Source organism: Ochlerotatus camptorhynchus, unplaced genomic scaffold (assembly GCF_037179485.1).
Source record: "Ochlerotatus camptorhynchus isolate MF236.1 unplaced genomic scaffold, CSIRO-AGI_Acam_v1.1 ptg000357l, whole genome shotgun sequence".
Classification (NCBI taxonomy): Eukaryota; Metazoa; Arthropoda; class Insecta; order Diptera; family Culicidae; genus Ochlerotatus; species Ochlerotatus camptorhynchus.
In genome coordinates this window covers 4,138,995-4,158,286 of record NW_027040845.1, presented here as the reverse complement: position 1 = coordinate 4,158,286, position 19,292 = coordinate 4,138,995, and the positions used below count along the sequence as shown (strand labels likewise).

At 41.1% G+C, this 19,292-nt stretch overlaps 1 protein-coding gene across 5 annotated transcripts in view; it reads right to left on the bottom strand.

Annotated features, from left to right (window-relative positions):
- Positions 1-6,541: 6,541 nt before the first annotated feature.
- LOC135709211 (putative uncharacterized protein DDB_G0277255) overlaps positions 6,542-19,292 on the bottom strand; it is a 316,014-nt gene continuing 303,263 nt past the window's right edge. For 3 of the 5 annotated variants that reach the window (XM_065231452.1, XM_065231450.1, XM_065231453.1), the window contains one exon: positions 6,542-7,028. In XM_065231452.1, coding sequence (XP_065087524.1) covers positions 6,689-7,028 — 340 coding nt within the window. In that variant the 3' untranslated portion in view covers positions 6,542-6,688. The remainder of the gene's footprint in view (positions 7,029-19,292) is intronic. The other 2 variants (XM_065231451.1, XM_065231454.1) reach the window with 1 other exon arrangement.

The window sequence follows — 19,292 nt, the reverse complement described above, 5'->3', positions numbered from 1 at the left end:
CAGGAAATCTTCAGAATTGTCATCAATCTTCTTTCTATCTACCTAGCGTGCGCGCAGCTAGCCACAGCAAAACTCAATCTTTTTTGCATCGTAGATAGAGTCGTCCCCCTCGATTTTCCATGGCACCGCCGCCACCCCCATCAAAATATAGTACCACCCCAAAACCCAAAACCGCAAGTAGAAAATGTGACGTCACACTTAAGGATAAGCTAGACAAGCTATACTCTATCTATGTACATAAAAGTTTATCCAATATGATGTTATCGTTCATGTATTTTGGTTGGTTTTAAAGGTATTTCCTGGGATAAGAAAATTTCACTTTCGTTCTCGTTTTTATCGTCTCTCCGGACTCGAAAGGAGTCTCCATGCCTCCCTCCCTTAGTGGTTCGTTCTGAATAGATTAAATCCTGTGGATTTTGAGCATTGTAACTTGAGTACTGCGGAGTAAATCGATTTCATTTTGCAAGCTAATGGAAAACTGCTTGAAAATTTGTTCAAGTTTAGAATTGTTTTGTTCTTTCTCAGTTGATTCCCGCCAAAAGCTCTGAGCCAGGAGTGCTCGAGCCCCCATGACTCTATCGAAGTTTGTTTACATACATGTTTCGCCAAAGTATGTTTTACTACAATTGAAAACTCAACTGAGCCATAAAAACTATGCTGGTTTTTATACTTTCATCATTGAGCCTGTTGGTTTTTGTCTTTGAGCTTACAATTAAGATTCTATGTGCCTCATTTGGTGATATCATTAGCTTTGCACATCAGAGCTCAATGTTCTGCAATATTCTACTTTCTCAACTTTTACTTTACCGATTCCAAAATTGAATCGATAAATATATAAACAAAGCTGCCAGAGGGCAGTACTTACCCATGCCTTTTTCAATGGGTCTGATTTGGGATTTGATCCTGGACTTTCGGGGTGTACTGCTGCCATTGTCTTTGTTCGATCGGTTGTTCTCATATATGAGGCTGGTTGATAAGGCTGAAGTCACAACTTATGTTTTCGATATTTACCTTGCACAGCAAGCAATTCAAATCGCAAAGAAATGCAAAACACTTCAAATCCATCTATTTTGAACAGTATACTGTACACTATAGTGTGATTCAATGTATGTCAATGTATATCAACACTTGAATTGATAGAAAGTTTGAAACACTAGAAATCAACGTGTAGAACACATTGAACCATGGTGAAATACTCTTAAAATAAATGTGATTGTGCATATGAAAAATCAAGCGTTTAAACGCTTCGGATCAGACGTATGGAATTTTTTGAGTTTGGGTTGTTAGGTAGGGGCCAGGTGTGGGAGTTGCCTTTCTGGCGTCGGTAGCATTGATACTCAGTACGGAAAACAAGATCGACGGAAAACAAGAAGTGCACAATTCCACCGGTTGGTTATAAATAACATGTTATAAATATAGTCGCTATAGAAGGATTCCATCCAGAATGAGCTGAAAAAACCTGAAATCGTGCTCGACCATCTTCGATCTGGATGATACTTGGCACATATTTTCAGTATGATAGACCAAGTATTTTCCGCAGGAGAGGAGACCCTTTTGACTCAAGGGTAATTTTTGAAAAGGGCCTATGTGTTTTTGCACAAATACTTAAAAAAAAAGGGAGTTCGAAAAAAGTTGGTCGTAGAAAAAAATTTACTAAGAAGGAGTTGTAGGAAACTAATAAGGCTTTATAAAAAAAATATACACGGATTTTTTTTTCGTTTTTTTTACAAAAAAAAATTAAAAATAAACCTCAAAATTCAAATAACAAAAAAAAAACGTATTTTTGTTTTTTTTTATATTTTTTTAATAAAAACTTGAATAGAAAGCAGAAGTTTTGAAAACAACTCCAGGATGGACAAACTTTTAATAAAAAAGTTTTTCTAAGAGCCACTTTTAAGGCATTTTTGAAACTTTCATTATTTACGGCAAAATGTTCAGTTTGATGTCAGTATATGAATATAAAAATCATTTCAAACGATAGTGCTCTTATAAATAAACTTCCTAAATATAACCGTTTTCGAGATATTTCAAATTTACTTTCATAAAAATCATTTTTCTTGTAGAAAATATGCCATTTTCATAAGTTAATCGTGATTCTCCATCAGCCTTGATAAGTTTAGCAAGATACACATATATTTACCTTCAATTTGTCTTTTGACGATTGAACAATCAGACAACCCGTTTAGAATTTACAGGGGAAATGAAAACACTATTATTTTAAATATAGAAACCACTTTGCACTTATTTTCATTATCAGGCGTAGTTTCATCCTATATAAGTTGTTAATATTGATGCACCTATCCATCTCATTATTTTAGGGACATTATAATGTCTTCCATGGTATTTTTCATGAAAAAAAAGAGCTTCTCTGTTAGAGTAGCTTCAATACCAAAACAATATTTATACCTTAATATCCAAATGGTACCTACGTTTGTATTTAAGCATGACCATCCTTTTGAAAACAGACATCACTAAAAATATCTTTTTGAGTGAACAAGTATAATTTGAATATGGAATTCAAGAAGGTCAAGTGTTGCAAGCCGTTTCCTTATAAACGGTGTTCGTCAATGCTTCGTAAATTATCCGAAAATTTGATTGAAAAACATAAGTTCCTAGAGTGGAAATTTAATTTGGATACATCTCTATCAATCTGTGATACGTGTCGCTTGAATTTGAATAGAATCGAACCATGTGCTGAAAATCTGGAACTAGAAGTGCAACCGTCAGTCATGGACATCGCGGAGCCGCAGCCATCTACATCTCGACATAGCCTCGAAGAAATGCCATCAACTACGTCAATAACAACAGCATCATCTCAAGATAGTGGAGAGCAACAATTTTCCAGGATGCATAATATTGAGCTGGCATAGCTGGTATCAACGTATCGCCAATATCGACAAAAAAAATTCCAGAATGTTAACTATCCCCGGAGAAAGTATATGGACATTACCAATGGCATTAAGAAACGCATCTTTGGTTTTCAAGCGGAAGAAGATGACCTGGAGCAACTTAAATTGAAAACTGCGGAACACAATGAGATGATCGGAAAACTGAAGGAGAGATTTGCTGATCCAGGTTCATCGAGCGACGATCAAATAAGGATTCTGACGATTTTGCCGGAATCTTGGTCATCGCAAACGGTAATGGACGAATTTGAAACAAATAAATACATTGTATTGCAAGCTCGATGCTTGGCAAACGGGAAAGGAGTATTGGCCACCCCCAACGAAAGGTTAGGACACGGTTTGGATCCCGAAATTAAAAACGAGGTATTGCAGTTCTTCGAAAGCGACCAGATAAGCAGAGCCACGCCAGGACTAAACGATTTCGTTTCAGTGAAGAAGGAAGGTAAGAAGATTCATATTCAAAAGCGACTTTTAGTTTGTACATTGCGAGAAGCTTTTATTAAATTTCAAGAAGTTAGTAAAAATAGCATTGGATTTAGTTCATTTGCAGCACTTAAACCAAAGCATTGCAAATTACTTGGTAGTTCAGGTTCTCACAATATGTGTGTTTGTACCATCCATGAAAATATTAATTTAATGCTTCATTGTCTTAGAAAATATTCATTCGAAAAAGATTTCAACCATTATTTTGAAGAAATATTATGCAGCTCATCATTGTTACCTCCGCGAATGCGAACGTTGCCCAGGTCTCTCAGATTTTGAAAGAAGTTTTTCAGAAAAATTCGAGGAACAGGGTATGTCTGAAATTTGTTTTAAACAATGGGTTTCAACTGATCGATGTAGTTTAGAGAAACTTGTAAAACCAGTAGATGGATTTGTTCCTTATTTTTGCGAAAAGTTGGAAAAACTGGTATCCCATGATTATATTAAAACTCAGCAGTCTAGTTTCTTGAGAAATACAAAAAATACTCTTAAAAATGGAGAAGTTGTCATAATTTGTGATTTTTCCGAAAATTATTCATTTGTTCTTCAAGATGCTGCCCAAAGTAGTTACTGGAATAATCAACAAGCTGCTATTCTTCCTTTTTACATTTATTATTCAGAATCAGGTAGAATTAAAAATTCATAACATATAAAAACATACCAATCAAAAGTTCATCAAATAAAAATATATTCAACGAAAAGGTTTATGTACAAATTATTATTATTAAAGACGATCGAAAGTAATAAATGTAAGATGCAAATAAAAACGCATGGGTATTTCATTTATTTATCTTATTTATCTTATAAGTTTAAAACCAATCTTCCAATAGTCTATTGGTGCAAGGGTAAGTTGAAGGTAAGTACATGCATATCTTGCAAAACTTATCATATTTGATGGACAATCACGTATAACTTACGAAAAGGGCATATTTTCTACAAAATAATTGATTATGATGAAAGTAAATTTGAAATATCTTGAAAACGGTTACATTTAGGAAGTTTATCGATATGAGCACTATCGTTTGAAATGATTTTTATATTCATATACTGACATCAAACTGAACATTTTGCCGTAAATAATGAAAGTTTCAAAAATGCCTTAAAAGTTGCTCTTAGAAAAACTTTTTTATTAAAAGTTTGTCCATCCTGGAGTTGTTTTCAAAACTGCTGCTTTCTATTCAAGTTTTTATTAAAAAAATATAAAAAAAATCAAAAATACGTTTTGTTTTGTTCTTTGAATTTTGAGGTTTATTTTTAATTTTTTTTGTAAAAAAACGAAAAAAAAATTCCGTGTATATTTTTTTTATAAAGCTTTATTAGTTTCCTACAACTCCTTCTTAGTAATTTTTTTTTTACAACCAACTGTTTTCGAACTACATTTTTTTTAAAGTATGTGTGCAAAAACACATAGGCCCTTTTCAAAAATTACCCTTGAGTCAAAAGGGTCTCCTCTCCTGCGGAAAATACTTGGTCTATCATACTGAAAATATGTGCCAAGTATCATTCAGATCGAAGATAGTCAAGTTTGGTGACTGACCGATTTGGCGTGGAATTGGTCTATATGCATAGTCTGGCGGATAGAATTGCGATCTATCAAAAAGCGGAACCAATTGACCACTTTGTCAAGCGGTGTGACTTTCTACCAGCGATTTCACAAAACTGGACCAACTAATTTTTATTTTTTTATGAAACGCACAAATGTTGGCTACTCTTCTCGGGGTTCTAGAAGAAAAAATATTAAAAAAATGTTTTATTTCAAAGTTTGAGTGGTAGTAAACGTCAATTTAACTGCTCGAATAAAGTGGTTAATTAACCACAATTTTTAGATTTTTTCTTCTAGAACCACCAGAAAAGTAGCCAACATTTGCGCGTTTCATAAAAAAATAGAAATTAGTTGGTCCAGTTTTGTGAAATCGCTGGTAGAAAGTCAGACCAAAACTGCTTGACAAAGTGGTCAATTCAATATATTTTAGACCAAAAATTGAAAAGGTTCTATCAACTTTTATAAACAAAACGTTGATTATTCTTTCCTCGCCAATCGAACGCAAATTACCGGCATCATCGGATTGGGGAAACTTTCCTCAACCCAACGATGGTGTTAGTTTGCGTAGGCGAGCCTTGAGTCACGAGAAAAGGGTTTCCGAAGTTTTGTTCGGAATAGCTGATGTGCTCTTTTCTGTTGTTGGTCGACAGACTATGAATATAGCGACTATAGTTATAACTGCTCAGTCTGGACCTCGGTCTGGACAGCGCTTAAGTAGCCGACAAGGTGTTTGAGTGAAAATTTGAGACTGCAAAGCTTGATGTTCAGCCTAAGTCTCGGCCTAAGTATACGGTCGAATATTCGGTTCATGACAAGTACCTACCAAGATCAATACAAACCGTTTACCTCGGTTTGATTGGTTCATCTTAAAAAAAAAGGCTTTCGGACGCCGGAAAGAATAAATCACCTCGCTTGTTTTTATTATTTTTTTTATCATATTCTCCGTTTATGTACTGACTTTTGTTAAATTGTTAAAATGCATTGTTAACCACTGGGTTTTCATAACTACTATTCGTTATTTCACAAGTGTGTCCATTCGGGTCCAAATGATTCTTTCGCTGCCCACCGTTTTTTATTCAAAAACAAACAAGCGCAAACTTCTTCTAAAACATAGTTAATACGCCATCAGTTTTTCTTCTTTTCGTTCAAACTTGCATACATGCATAAATAAATAGCTTAAAAGGGCAAACAAAACCTACTTTTTACTGTTCGAGTTTCACCTTTCGATCGATCCTCTGTCCTGCTTTCGAAATATGGGAAGTTTCTATGCGCTAAAATATAATATCAAACTGAAATGTGTGCTGCTGCCTTTTGTAACTAACTGATATTTCTTAATTCTTGCATATGTATAATTTTCTGTGTGTGTGTGTGTCTAATGGAGACAGATTAAGGCCAACTGCGGTTAGTGTGCTAGGTTTCTATTGTTTAATTTTTTTTTATTTAGCTTACAGATTCAGTCTTTGTTAATGTTGTGTGTTGTAAGCATGGGATCTTTCTTCTTTTGTTCGATTGTTTTTTTTCTTGTGCTAAATGTGAATTTATCGAATGGTAACTTAAAAGAAACAAACTTAAAGATGTGATTTTAACAAGTAAAAAAAAACGAACTGGATTTCAGTGTTAATCGGGAAAGTTATGCCACTAGAATTTTATTTTACTCACAATCCTAACGAAGTTTCTTCTCAAACCAACGAACGAAAAAAAAGTGCGTTTATATAAAACTGTCTTAAAGAACTGGAAAAAAAATTGTTGAAATGTTTTAATCTAGCATTATCCTCCGGATGCCACATTCCATGCAAAACTTGGCCGTATCGATCATGAACCGCGAGCCACACTCGTGGCAGAATTTGGACATTTGCAAGGAGGCGGCATTTTTCGCTCCTGCCAGCGCCGCCGGGGTCACCTTGTGGGCGTGCAGTTCCACCTTTTGCGTTTTCAGTGTGGCCGTTATCGGGGGCAGGGAGGATTCGGATCCGCTCGAATTATCGAACGTATCCTGTTGACTAGTGGCGTTGGTGGACTTGCTGCCACCACGGTGATGTCCGTACGCTCGGCGGATTGTGTGATGCTGCTCCGGAGGTGACTGACGGGACAAGCTGCTGAACGATAGTTATAGAGTGACGGGGGTTAGTGCGGGGGTGATGTAGCTGATGGAATTAGGGCATTATTGGAGTGGAATGTTTTCGGATTACGTGAGATCGTGTAGTTATGTCCTTGTTTTTTAGTTGAGGCGAAGGCAGGAATCTTATTCTCTACTGCATTTTTTTTTCTCTAGCGGTTATTCATGAATCGGATGCTGGAACGGTCTGGGGTTCGGTTCCGTAGAACTTCGTCATTTTGTATTTCTAAATTTGGACATTTGGAACTTGTATAACTAATATCCCTGCACGTGCCTTATGCTATTGCACATCTGTTTAAGGATACCAAATAAACAAATTCGAAATAATTGCCGTTGAAAAAAGCAGGGGGTCTGCGGTATCTATTATATAAAGTGTTGTTAACTTTTCATGGACTACGATTCGTAGACAGGATCGAAATTAGTTTCCAGTTTTACAATGTATTTCAACCATTGCATTAAAAATAAAAAAGTTGAAGTTACGTTTAAAAAGTCCAAATGGCCAGGAAAAGCCAAATGGGCTTTAGAACGCCAAATTGGTCTTAAAACAAAGAACATCCCACATAAACAATAACAATAAGAAGCGCGTTACCACCAATTCTGGATATCATCCCAAATTTATGTGGTATGGTCGCAACATCTATGATATCGTTAGTGTATGGTACCCGTTTATTAGGGATCGCTTTAAATGGTCTTAGTAAGGCCTAATAGGGTATAACAAGGCTGAATTTGAGTTAAATTGGAGCATTCTCTGCTTGACCGTCACTACTCCGTCGCACTACTTTTTCGCAGTGTTTGATGAAGCATCGCCCGACCCCACCGCTTGTTGACGCGCTTGCTATTTCCAGCCGGGAAATGATCCCGATCGGGCACCGCCAATGCGCACGGGAAAAAATCCGTTCCGAAATTCGTGAACCTCCAGTCACAATTTTCGGCACAAGTAAATTTTTCGTTTACGAAAGTACACCATGAATAAAAATAATGAAATCGTGAACATTGTTCCACAAAATAAACGCAACGCCTGCAAAGGCAACAAAAGTCATAGAATCGTGAACTCTGTTCGGAAATTCATGATCTAGTTCTGGCAAACGTGATTTATATTCATGCGTTGTGATTGATACCGTGAACCTTGTTCTCGAAAACGGGAACATGGTTCATGGACTGTAAAATGTCAACTTCATTATAATTACCAATATTTTAAATGGAGTGAGGAAGTGGAATGAAAACAACGGAAGCCTTGATGCAGGTTTTACCCGCATCCCAAACTGGCAGCAGGTATCTGTCCAGCAGATGGAATGAACACACTTTCAGCCGAGTTTTCAGCTCAAAAAATCAACACCACCTTCGACTTTTATCGGAGCGGTGGGAGAAAGAACACCGGATGCTTTCGGGGATTCTTTTTCTTCGAGGACGGCCAGTATGATGACATGTACCAGCCACTGCCATTGTGCCGGACCACCATTTTGATGATACTCACTAATAATCGAGACACTATTCTCGACGGATCCGAGCACTCTATAAGGATAAAATCAACAACAACTGAAAATGACAGCTGCATGTGATCCAAGTTCACCATTTCAGGAACGAAAATCACACTTATGGGTTCATGGATCACGAAATCATGATTTTATTTTGTGTTTTCTGTAGCGTTATGAATCGATGGTCGCGCTGAACAGCCGAAACTTAAGTTCATGGATTTGGGATTTATTTCATGAATTTTTTTTTTACTCGATCGCGTTTACGGGAACTAAGTCATGAATTCAAACAAAGTAGCAGTTCATGCTTTCGTGATTTGTTGTTCTCGAATACCGGAACGGTTTTTTTGCGTGCACAATTGGCATCGAGCTGTTGGCCAACAATCGTTACGGAATCCTAGAAAACGGCGATGAACCGAAGGTGGAAAAGAAGGAGAAAGTTCCACCGTTCTTCGGTAAAGGATTCCCGGAAGGCTTGCAGGAGAAACACGACTTTTACATTGGTAAAGGTCTCAAGTGCACCATGCGCATGAGTACTGAAGGCAATGAACCACTACAAGGCCGACGAAGCGTTATGCTGAAACAGAAAAACTTAGAGTATTTCTCCCACAATATTGAGGCGACCAAGCCGCTCAAGGTGGTCCTGCGCGGCCTTCCCGACATGGAAACAGTAACACCATGAAGGTAACCCTAAGACTAGAAGGTCCCGAATAAACATGCTCAACTTTTTGGCTCAGCTCTGGTACTATCTTCGGTCCCAAGCTAATCGATGCACCCCTCGAAACAAAGGATAATCCACGAACCCCTCTTTTTATCTGTCAACATTTCATAGCGAATCAAAACAAACATAATGTAGTACTAGAATGGGGTACGTTAATCAATTTGCTTGGGACCAATAGGCTAGTCAAGTAGTGATCCAATTTAAAATCGTTAGTTTCCACCAGTTGGTAACACTGTCGGATGAATTGAAGCAACATGGACTCAAGCCGATCCAAATCTTCAAGATAAATCATGACGCTTCACGTAAGTACCGTGACCAGCTGTATCTGGTCCACCTGGAAAGGAATTCAACATGCTGGAAGGACCTCCAGAGTATTCGGGCCCTTTTCCACATCGTGGTGATTTGGGAGCAGTACAAGCAACAATCAATACGAAACTATCGATTTTAAATTGGCTCACTAGCCTATTAGTCCCAAGCAAATCGATTAACAAACCCCATTCTAGTCAAAATTCTAGTACTACACAATGTTTGTTTTGATTTGCTATGAAAATTTGACAGATAAAATGAGGGGTTAGTGGATTTTCCTATGTTTCGAGGGGTGAATCGATTAGCTTGGGACCGAAGATAGTACCAGAGCTGAGCCAAAAAGTTGAGCACGTTTCTTCGGGACCTACTAGACTTCGAATTACCTCTATGGTACAAGCATAGAGGTAACTCTAAGACTAGAAGGTCCCGAAATAACGTGCTTAACTTTTTGGCTCAGCTCTGGTACTCTCTTCGGTCCCAAGCTAATCGATTCTCCCCTCGAAACATAGGAAAAACCAATAACCCCTCATTTTACTTGTCAAACTTTCATAGCGAATCAAAACAAACAATGCGTAGTACTAGAATTTCGACTAGAATAGGGTACGTTAATCGTTTGCTTGGGACCAATAGGCTAGTCAAGTAATGAGCCAATTTAAAATCGTTAGTTTCGTATTGATTGTTGGTACAAGCCAGTCCACCGTGATATCACCCAATGCGTGAACTGCATGCTATTCGGACATGGAACGAGAAACTGCCACATGGCCTACCGCTGCAACAATTGCGGCAAGCAGCACGCACCTGATGCTTGCGAGCTAATGGAGGACGCAGATCCCAAATGTGCCAATTGTGGTGCAGCACATCGGGCAACAAGCAAGACATGCCCGAAGCGAGCGGAATTCATTGCTATTCACAATAAAGCCTATAAAGAATCATCGATTCAGAACGCAGACACTCGGCTTACAACGGCGGAACTTGTTACACTAGACTAGAAGGTCCCGAAATACCGTGCTCAACTTTTTGGCTCAGCTCTGGTACTCTCTTCGGTCCCAAGCTAATCGATTCACCCCTCGAAAATCCACTAACCCCTCATTTTATCTGTCAAACTTTCATAGCGAATCAAAACAAACATTGTGTAGTAGTAGAATTCCGACTAGAATGGGGTACGTTAATCGTTTGCTTGGGACCAATAGGCTAGTCAAGTAGTGAGCCAATTTAAAATCGTTAGTTTCGTATTGATTGTTGGTATCCCTCATCAATAAGTATGGACCGTGAAGCCATCAAAATTGCCAATTGGAACGTTTGCTCGCTCAGGAGCAAGAACATTGAGTTCGTTGAATTACTCAACGAACGAAACATCGATATCGCCATCATCACCGAAACGCACCTGAAGCCCGAGATTAACGTCTTCCTTCCCGCTTCCTTCGGCTTGTGAGGCTAGATCGAACCAGCTCCGGGGGAGGAGGAGTGGCCATCGCTCTAAGGAAGAACATCAACTGTCAACTGCTGCTGAGCTTCCAGCTGAAGATTATCGAAGCTTGTCGGCCCCATCACCATTGTTGCGGCATACTGTCCCAAACAAGTCAACATCAGATATGGGTCGGCAGCAGACCTGCGAAGAGATATTGTCAAGTTAACACGACGGCGGGAAAAGTTGATCACCGCTGGTGACCTGGTGACGCCAAATATAAATCTTCATACCACTGCGTCCTAGCAAGAAGTACGGTCGACTTGTTTCGTGCTCCGTTGTTTTGGAAGTTTTCTCGGTATTCGCTTGATATAAATTATCAGTTTTTTCTCACTAAGTGACTCCTGGCATAGTTCCCGGTAAATTGATCGAAAAGTGAGTTTTTTTTAAAGTAGAAAGTGTCATTTTCGGAACGATTAATCCGTGCTATTGGTAATTCACAAACCAATTTGGGCATCATCGTTGCGTGGTCACGCATACGCGCTCACGCATACCCGCTTACGTATCATCATCATCGAGTGTGAGCACCCGTTTCTACATCTACATCGTTCATCAATCATCGTGCGCCTGTGTGCGCTGAGTACCGAGCCTCGATCAAGTGCACCACAACGAAGGTCATCCACGCAGCGCGTCTCTTCCAGCCATCTGTGTAAACGCCTACACATATAACGCTCGGTGGTAGTAGTATAGGATTATCAGATAAGTTTTTGTTTTTTTCTTGTTTCTTTTCCTCCCCCATTAGTTAAATTTTCATTTTGTATTTCTGTGTTTGTAGTGTTTTCTGTGTATTGTGTCTGTGCGTTCAGTGGGAGAGCGTTTTGCGCTCCCACTAGTTGAACAAAATGGATGTTTTGTCAGAAGACGACATGGATGACAATTCATCTAAGAAAAATGATGATGTCATCCCTGGTTCGTCGTCTCAGTCTGTCAATGGGCAGGCTGAGAAAAACTCCAGATTGCGGGCCTACCCGAATGACTCGACTGGCCCATGGGTTGTCTATTTTCAGCCCAAAAACAAACCCTTGAATGTTGTTCAGATATCTGATGATCTGACAAAGCGATTCTCTGCCGTGACCGAAATAACGAAGGTTAGGCACAACAAACTTCGTGTGACCGTCGCTAACCTGAAACAGGCTAATGAAATTGCTGTTTCCCAGTTTTTCACACTGGAATATAGGGTGTACATTCCAGCCTCTGATGTGGAGATCGAAGGCGTGGTCACTGAGGCGAGCCTGAACCCCGAGATACTGGAGAAGCAAGCGGTTGGCCGATTCAAGAACCCCTTGCTTCCTCCGGTAAAGATACTGGCCGTTCATAGAATGAAGTCAGTATCGCTCAGCGAGGGTAAAAAGAGTTTTACCCCCACAGACTCGTTTCGGGTGACCTTTTCTGGATCTGCCCTTCCTCAATACATCGAGCTGGGAAAACTTCGTCTTCCTGTGCGGTTGTTTGTACCTCGGGTCATGAACTGCCAGAATTGTAAGCGGTTGGGACATACGGCCTCCCACTGCGGCAACAAGGCACGCTGCTCCACATGCGGGGAGAAACATGAGGATGGCGCCTGCGCAGCTACTGCACCAAAATGCGTGTACTGCAACGGAACTCCTCCTCATGCTCTCTCGTCGTGCCCGGCGTACAAACAGCTCGGGGACAAAATGAAACGCTCCCTTAAGGAACGTTCCAGGCGGTCTTTTGCAGAAATGCTTAAGACAGCCAAGCCATCGACCAACGAAACAAATCCCTTCGCTCTTTTGTCAGATGACGAGTCTGGCTCTGACTTGGCTGAGGAGGGAGTTTCTTTCAGTTTTCCGGAAGGTTCTGCCCGGAAACGAAAACGCATCCGTTCGCGGAAAGTTGCAGATCAAGAACCCCAAATCAGCTTGCCCAAATCAAGGAGTGGTGGAAAAAAGGAGACTTCTACTCCTCCTGGATTCCGCAGAACTGATTATACCCAGGATTTTCCACCTCTTCCGGGGACATCCAAAACCCCTGATGCCCCAATTTTAAGAACAGAAACCCCTTCTTCATCTGGGCTGTTCTCATTTGATGACATTGTGGACGGTATTCTCAAATACCTCAACATTTCTGATCCTCTGAAAAGCATTGTCCTCACATTGCTTCCCACTGTGAAATCCTTCTTGAAGCAATTGACTTCAAAATGGCCCCTTCTTGCAGCTATCATCTCCTTCGATGGATAATTTTCCAAACGAGGTCGGGGATTTGATCACTGTTCTACAGTGGAATTGTCGAAGTCTTATTCCGAAATTAGATTCGTTCAAGTATTTAGTCCATAACAATAATTGCGATGCATTTGCCCTCTGTGAAACATGGCTCTCTTCAGAAATTGATCTCCCTTTTTTTGATTTTAACATTATTCGATTGGATCGTGAGGATTCACGTGGAGGAGGGGTACTTTTGGGGATCAAAAAGTGCCATTCCTTCTATAGAGTGAATCTTCCCGAATTCCCCGGTATTGAAGTTGTCGCATGTCAGGCTACCATTAAAGGTAAGAGCCTTTGTATTGCTTCTGTATATATTGCTCCTAGAGTCTCTGTTAATCGCAAACAACTTTTCGACATATGTGCGGTACTTCCCGCTCCATGGTTGATCATGGGAGATTTTAACTCCCACGGTACAGGCTGGGGGGAGCTGTACGATGATAACCGTTCTACTTTGATTTATGATCTCTGCGACAACTTCAACATGACAATCCTTAACAATGGAGAAGTAACACGTTTGGCTGGTCCATCCTCGAATGGTAGCAGATTAGACCTCACCTTTTGCTCCAATTCACTATCGTTGGATTGCACTTGGCATGTAATCCAGGATCCGCACGGTAGTGATCATCTGCCGATCAAAATTTCGATTGCCAGTGGGTTCAACTCGTCAGAATCCGTTAACGTCGCGTATGATCTAACCCGTAACATTGATTGGACTAAGTTCCAATCCGCGATAGACGATACAGTATCGTCAGTGGATGAGCTTCCGCCGTTGGAGGAATATAATTTCCTCTCTAATCTCATCGTCGACAGCGCACTTCAAGCTCAAACACGACCGGTGCCGCGATCGTCTATTCGTAAGAAAACACCATCGCTCTGGTGGGATCAACAATGCACGGAGGTTTACCGTAAAAAGTCCGACGCGTTTAAACTTTTTCGGAAACGCGGAACACGCGAGCATTTCGACGCATACACATCTCTTGAACGTGAACTCAAGAGCCTCATCAAGGCCAAAAAACGGGGTTACTGGCGGCAGTTTGTAGACGGATTGTCGCGCGAAACGTCTATGAGTACGCTTTGGAGTACGGCGCGAAGAATGCGTAACCGGTCTACTAACAACGAAAGCGAGGAATGCTCGGATCAATGGATTCTTAAATTCGCGCGAAAAGTGTGTCCGGATTCCGTGCCGTCGCAGTTGATTCCTCGCGAAACCGCGAATTCGGTAGACGAAATCAGTCACCCTTTTTCAATGGTCGAACTTTCACTCGCTCTCCTTTCGTGTGGCAATTCTGCCCCGGGATCTGATAGAATCAAGTTCAACTTGCTGGAAAACCCCCCAGACGTCGCTAAGAGGCGCATGTTGAACTTGTTTTGTCAGTTCCTGGAGTTCAATATTGTTCCAGATGATTGGAGGCGAGTGAGAGTTATAGCCATTAAAAAGCCTGGAAAACCCGCGTCAGATCATAACTCGTATCGTCCCATCGCGATGTTATCGTGCATTCGAAAATTGTTGGAGAAAATGATCCTTTTTCGCCTCGACAAATGGGTTGAGACGAACCACCTTCTTTCAGATACTCAATTTGGTTTCCGTAGGGGTAAGGGAACGAACGACTGTCTCGCGTTGCTTTCCTCGGAAATTCAGTTAGCTTTTGCTAAGAAAGAGCAAATGGCTTCTGTGTTCTTGGATATCAAGGGGGCTTTTGATTCAGTATCCGTTGAAGTTCTTTCAGAGAAACTCCACGCTTGTGGATTGTCTCCATTAATGAATAATTTTTTGTACAATTTGCTGTCAGAAAAACATATGAGCTTTTCTCATGGAAACTCTACAGCTTTTCGATTTAGCTACATGGGTCTCCCCCAAGGCTCATGTTTAAGCCCCCTTTTGTACAATTTCTACGTTAGAGAAATTGATGTCTGTCTTAGTGACAATTGCACGTTGAGACAACTTGCAGATGACGGCGCAGTGTCTATCACAGGGCCAAAAGAGGTTGACCTGCAAGGACCCTTACAGGATACCTTGGACAATTTGTCTACTTGGGCTATTCAGCTAGGTATCGAATTCTCCACGGAGAAAACTGAGTTGGTCGTTTTTTCTAGGAAGCATAGCCCAGCACAACCGAAGCTTCAACTTTTGGGTAAACCGATCACTCATTCCATGTCTTTTAAATATCTCGGGGTCTGGTTCGATTCCAAATGCACCTGGAGATCCCACATTGAGTATCTGAGAAGAAAATGCCAACTAAGGATCAATTTCCTTCGATCAATTACCGGAACGTGGTGGGGAGCCCATCCACAAGATCTTCTGACGTTGTACCGGACAACGATTTTATCGGTTTTAGAGTACGGCAGTTTTTGCTTCCAGTCGGCAGCTAAAACGCACATCATCAAGCTGGAACGGATCCAGTATCGTTGTCTTCGTATCGCGTTAGGATGCATGCACTCGACTCATACTATGAGTCTCGAAGTGCTGGCAGGCATGTTGCCACTATCCGTCCGTTTTTCAGAGTTATCTCTGAGGCTCCTCACCCGTTGCGAAGTAATGAACCCACTGGTGATTGCAAATTTTGAGAAGCTTCTGGAGCTAAATCCTCAAAAATGTTTTATGACTTTGTACTACCTATATTTAACACAGGATGTCAGCCCTTCAAGAAATATTCCCAATCGTGTAGTCTTCTCCGATTTTGGCAATTCAGTGAATTTTGATTTATCTATGACGCAGGAAATCCGCGGAATTCCAGAGCATCATCGTCCTATGATTGCTCCGTCATTATACGCTGCAAAGTTTGGCCATGTTGATTCTGCAAGAACGTTTTTCACAGATGGATCTCTAATAGAGGAGTCCGCTGGTTTTGGTGTATTTAATGAATTTCATAGCGCCTCTCGAAAACTTGAAGCTCCTTGTTCTGTGTATGTGGCTGAACTGGCAGCAATTCACTACACTTTGGAAACTATTGCTTCACTTCTTCCACACCACTACTTTATTTTTACGGATAGTCTCAGTTCTGTCGAGGCTATCCGTTCCATTAGGCCGGTAAAGCACTTCTCGTATTTTCTCTTGAAAATACGAGAACTGCTTAGTACTTTATCCGTGCGCTCTTTCATCATCACCTTCGCGTGGGTCCCTTCGCATTGCTCAATTTTGGGCAATGAGAAGGCGGATTCACTTGCGAAGGTGGGCGCTATGGAAGGCGACATTTATGATCGACAGATCGCCTATAGTGAATTTTTCTCTATTTATCGTCAGCAGTCGCTCGTTAGCTGGCAACATCAATGGAGTGAAGGGAGCTTGGGACGATGGCTACATTCAATTATCCCTAAGGTGTCGAAGTTTGCATGGTTCAAAGGGTTGGACTTGAGTCGAGACTTCATACGCGTGATGTCTCGTCTCATGTCCAATCACTATTGTCTAAACGCTCACTTGTTCCGTGTGGGGTTGGGAGACAGCAATCTCTGTGAATGTGGACAAGGTTACCAGGACGCTGATCACATCCTTTGGTCTTGTGCGGAGTATCGTGGAGTCAGATCACATTTTTATGATTCCCTTCGGGCTCGAGGTAGACAACCTAATGTTCCAGTTCGGGATATTTTGGCTAGACGCGATCTGGAGTTTATGAAACTCATATATGTTTACTTTAAGGATATTAACCTTAGATTGTAAGTTTGATTAACCTTGTGTTTAGTTTGTATTTTGTACGTGTGGGTTTTTTTTTCAATGTTTGTTTTCAAGATGAATAGAAATAATTTCATGCTTTAGGATTAATTAAATAGTTGTATCGTAAACCACATTTCAAACCTCCTTCTTCCCTTTTCCCATCCAAAAAATTGTAAATCTCCACTAACCTCGAGACAACCGCGAGTACTCGGTCCAGTTCCTTTAACTTTAAATTTAAGACAGTAATAATGTATAACGCAAAGGATAACTCGGCTCTGTAAAGTTTATTCGATTGAGCCTGTACAAATAAAGTAATTAAAAAAAAAAAAATATAAATCTTGGGGCAACAGTCGGCGCAATCAAAACGGCACCATCCTGAACAACGACCTGCAGGAAGCGCAGCACAACATCTTGAGTCCGGACACTCTCACCCGGTTGAGTCGGTCCGGTGTTCACGCTACCATCGATATCTTCATCAGCAACATGGGCAACAACATCTCTCAACCTATCACCTACCAGGAACTCAGCTCGGACCATTATCCGGTGGTGGCCGAAGTTGGTTCCTCTGTGAATCGATTATAAGATTCACGGCGCAACTACCACGTGTCAAATGGGATCAATATCAACACTGCGTCGACTACGATGTCCAACCAGAGACGTCCGAAGACGTTGACCGGTGTCTACAATCCATCGAGGAGGCAATATCCCGGCCCAGGGAACAACACGTGCCAGAATGCAGACAGGTAAGTAACACTTTAAACCTTGACAGCCCTACCAAAGACCTTATAAGACTATCTAATACCATCCGAAGGCAGTACCAACACTCTGGTTTGCCTGACCATAAGACCAATTATCCAAGCCAGGATGATGGATCTCAGAAACAACGACTTTGCTAGTAAGATCCGGGCTCTCCCAGATTAGCCCATTCCACCACCAGCACGGAATCGTTCCGATGATTCAGTGATTCATCTGATAACCCCTGTAGAGAAGGCTGCAGTGATAGGTCAACACTTCGTCAGCTCCCACAATCTTGGACAGTCCACACGAGGCTGCGGTTGCTGAAAAGGTAGGAAACCTCTATCAGATTGCCAACATCTTTCCTGAAGAATCCAAGATCACAGTTGACGAACTGTTGGCCTATATCAAATCATCCAAAAATATGAAGGCTCCAGGTTTCGACAACATCTTCAATCTGGATTCTTCAACCATCTAGCACTGATTTTCAATCAGTGCCTCCGACTAGGCTACTTCTCCTTGTGATGGATGTTAGCTAAAGTCATACCCATCCGGAAACCTGGGAAGGATCCTTCCTCTCCTTCAAGTTACCGAACCATCAGCCTTCTCTTATCCAAGCTATTCGAAAGGGCAGTTTACAGCCGGCTTCTAACATCTGCCGAAGAAAACAATATCTTTCTCGAGGAGCAGTTTGGTTTTCGAAAAGGTCGATCGACCGTCCACCAACTGACTCGAGTAACAAACATTCCTACACAGAACAAGGCTGTTTGTAAAACATCTGCGTTTGAATGCCTGGTGTACAAGTTGCATCGATATGGTCTTCCGGTCTTCCTCGTGAAGATCATACAAAATTATCTATCAAACAGGACGTTCCAGATCTCTCTGAATGGCATCACATCGGATGCCTTCAACATCGGTGCAGGTGTGCCTCAAGGAAGTATCCTTGGGTCCATCCTGTTCAATCTATTCACCTGGTGGATCGTTGTCTCTGTTCGCAGACGACGTCTACAAAGGTAGGGTCATCGGAGCTCTGACTACCAATTTCCAGAGAGGCTTGGATGTCCTGTCTGAGTATTGCAACAACTTGAAGATCCGTATCAACGTAGCGTAGACCCAGGTCATAATTTTTCCACACTCAAAATCTCCCAGATTTGTTCCGTCTGAGAATAATAAAATCTGCCTAAACGGCACAGTGGTGGAATGGTCTGAAGAGGAAATCTACCTTGGACTGACTATTGACAGTGGGCTGCTTTTCAGGGATCACGTTGACAAAACGAAAACCAAGTGCAACATCTTGATAAAATCATTGTATCCACTTATCAACAGGAAGTCCATCCTGTCTCTGAAAAATAAGCTTGCTGCTTACAAGCAAATCATTATTCTCGAAATCGAATACGGTATGCCAATCTGGGGGAGATGCGCCAAATGCCATTACCTTAAACTCCAAAGGATCCAGAACAAGATCCTTAGGATGATCATAAACAGTCCTCCACGGACGCGAAATTCTGAGGTCCACCGGCTGGCTGGGCTTCAGTCTCTCGAAGAGCAAAGAACGGTCTGCTTGGAAAGGTTCAGATACACCTGTCAGATATCAGAACATCAGATCATACGCGATCTAGCACGTTAGGTTAAGTTATACTCGTGGCTACAAACTACGAAAAAGTCGTGTAAATT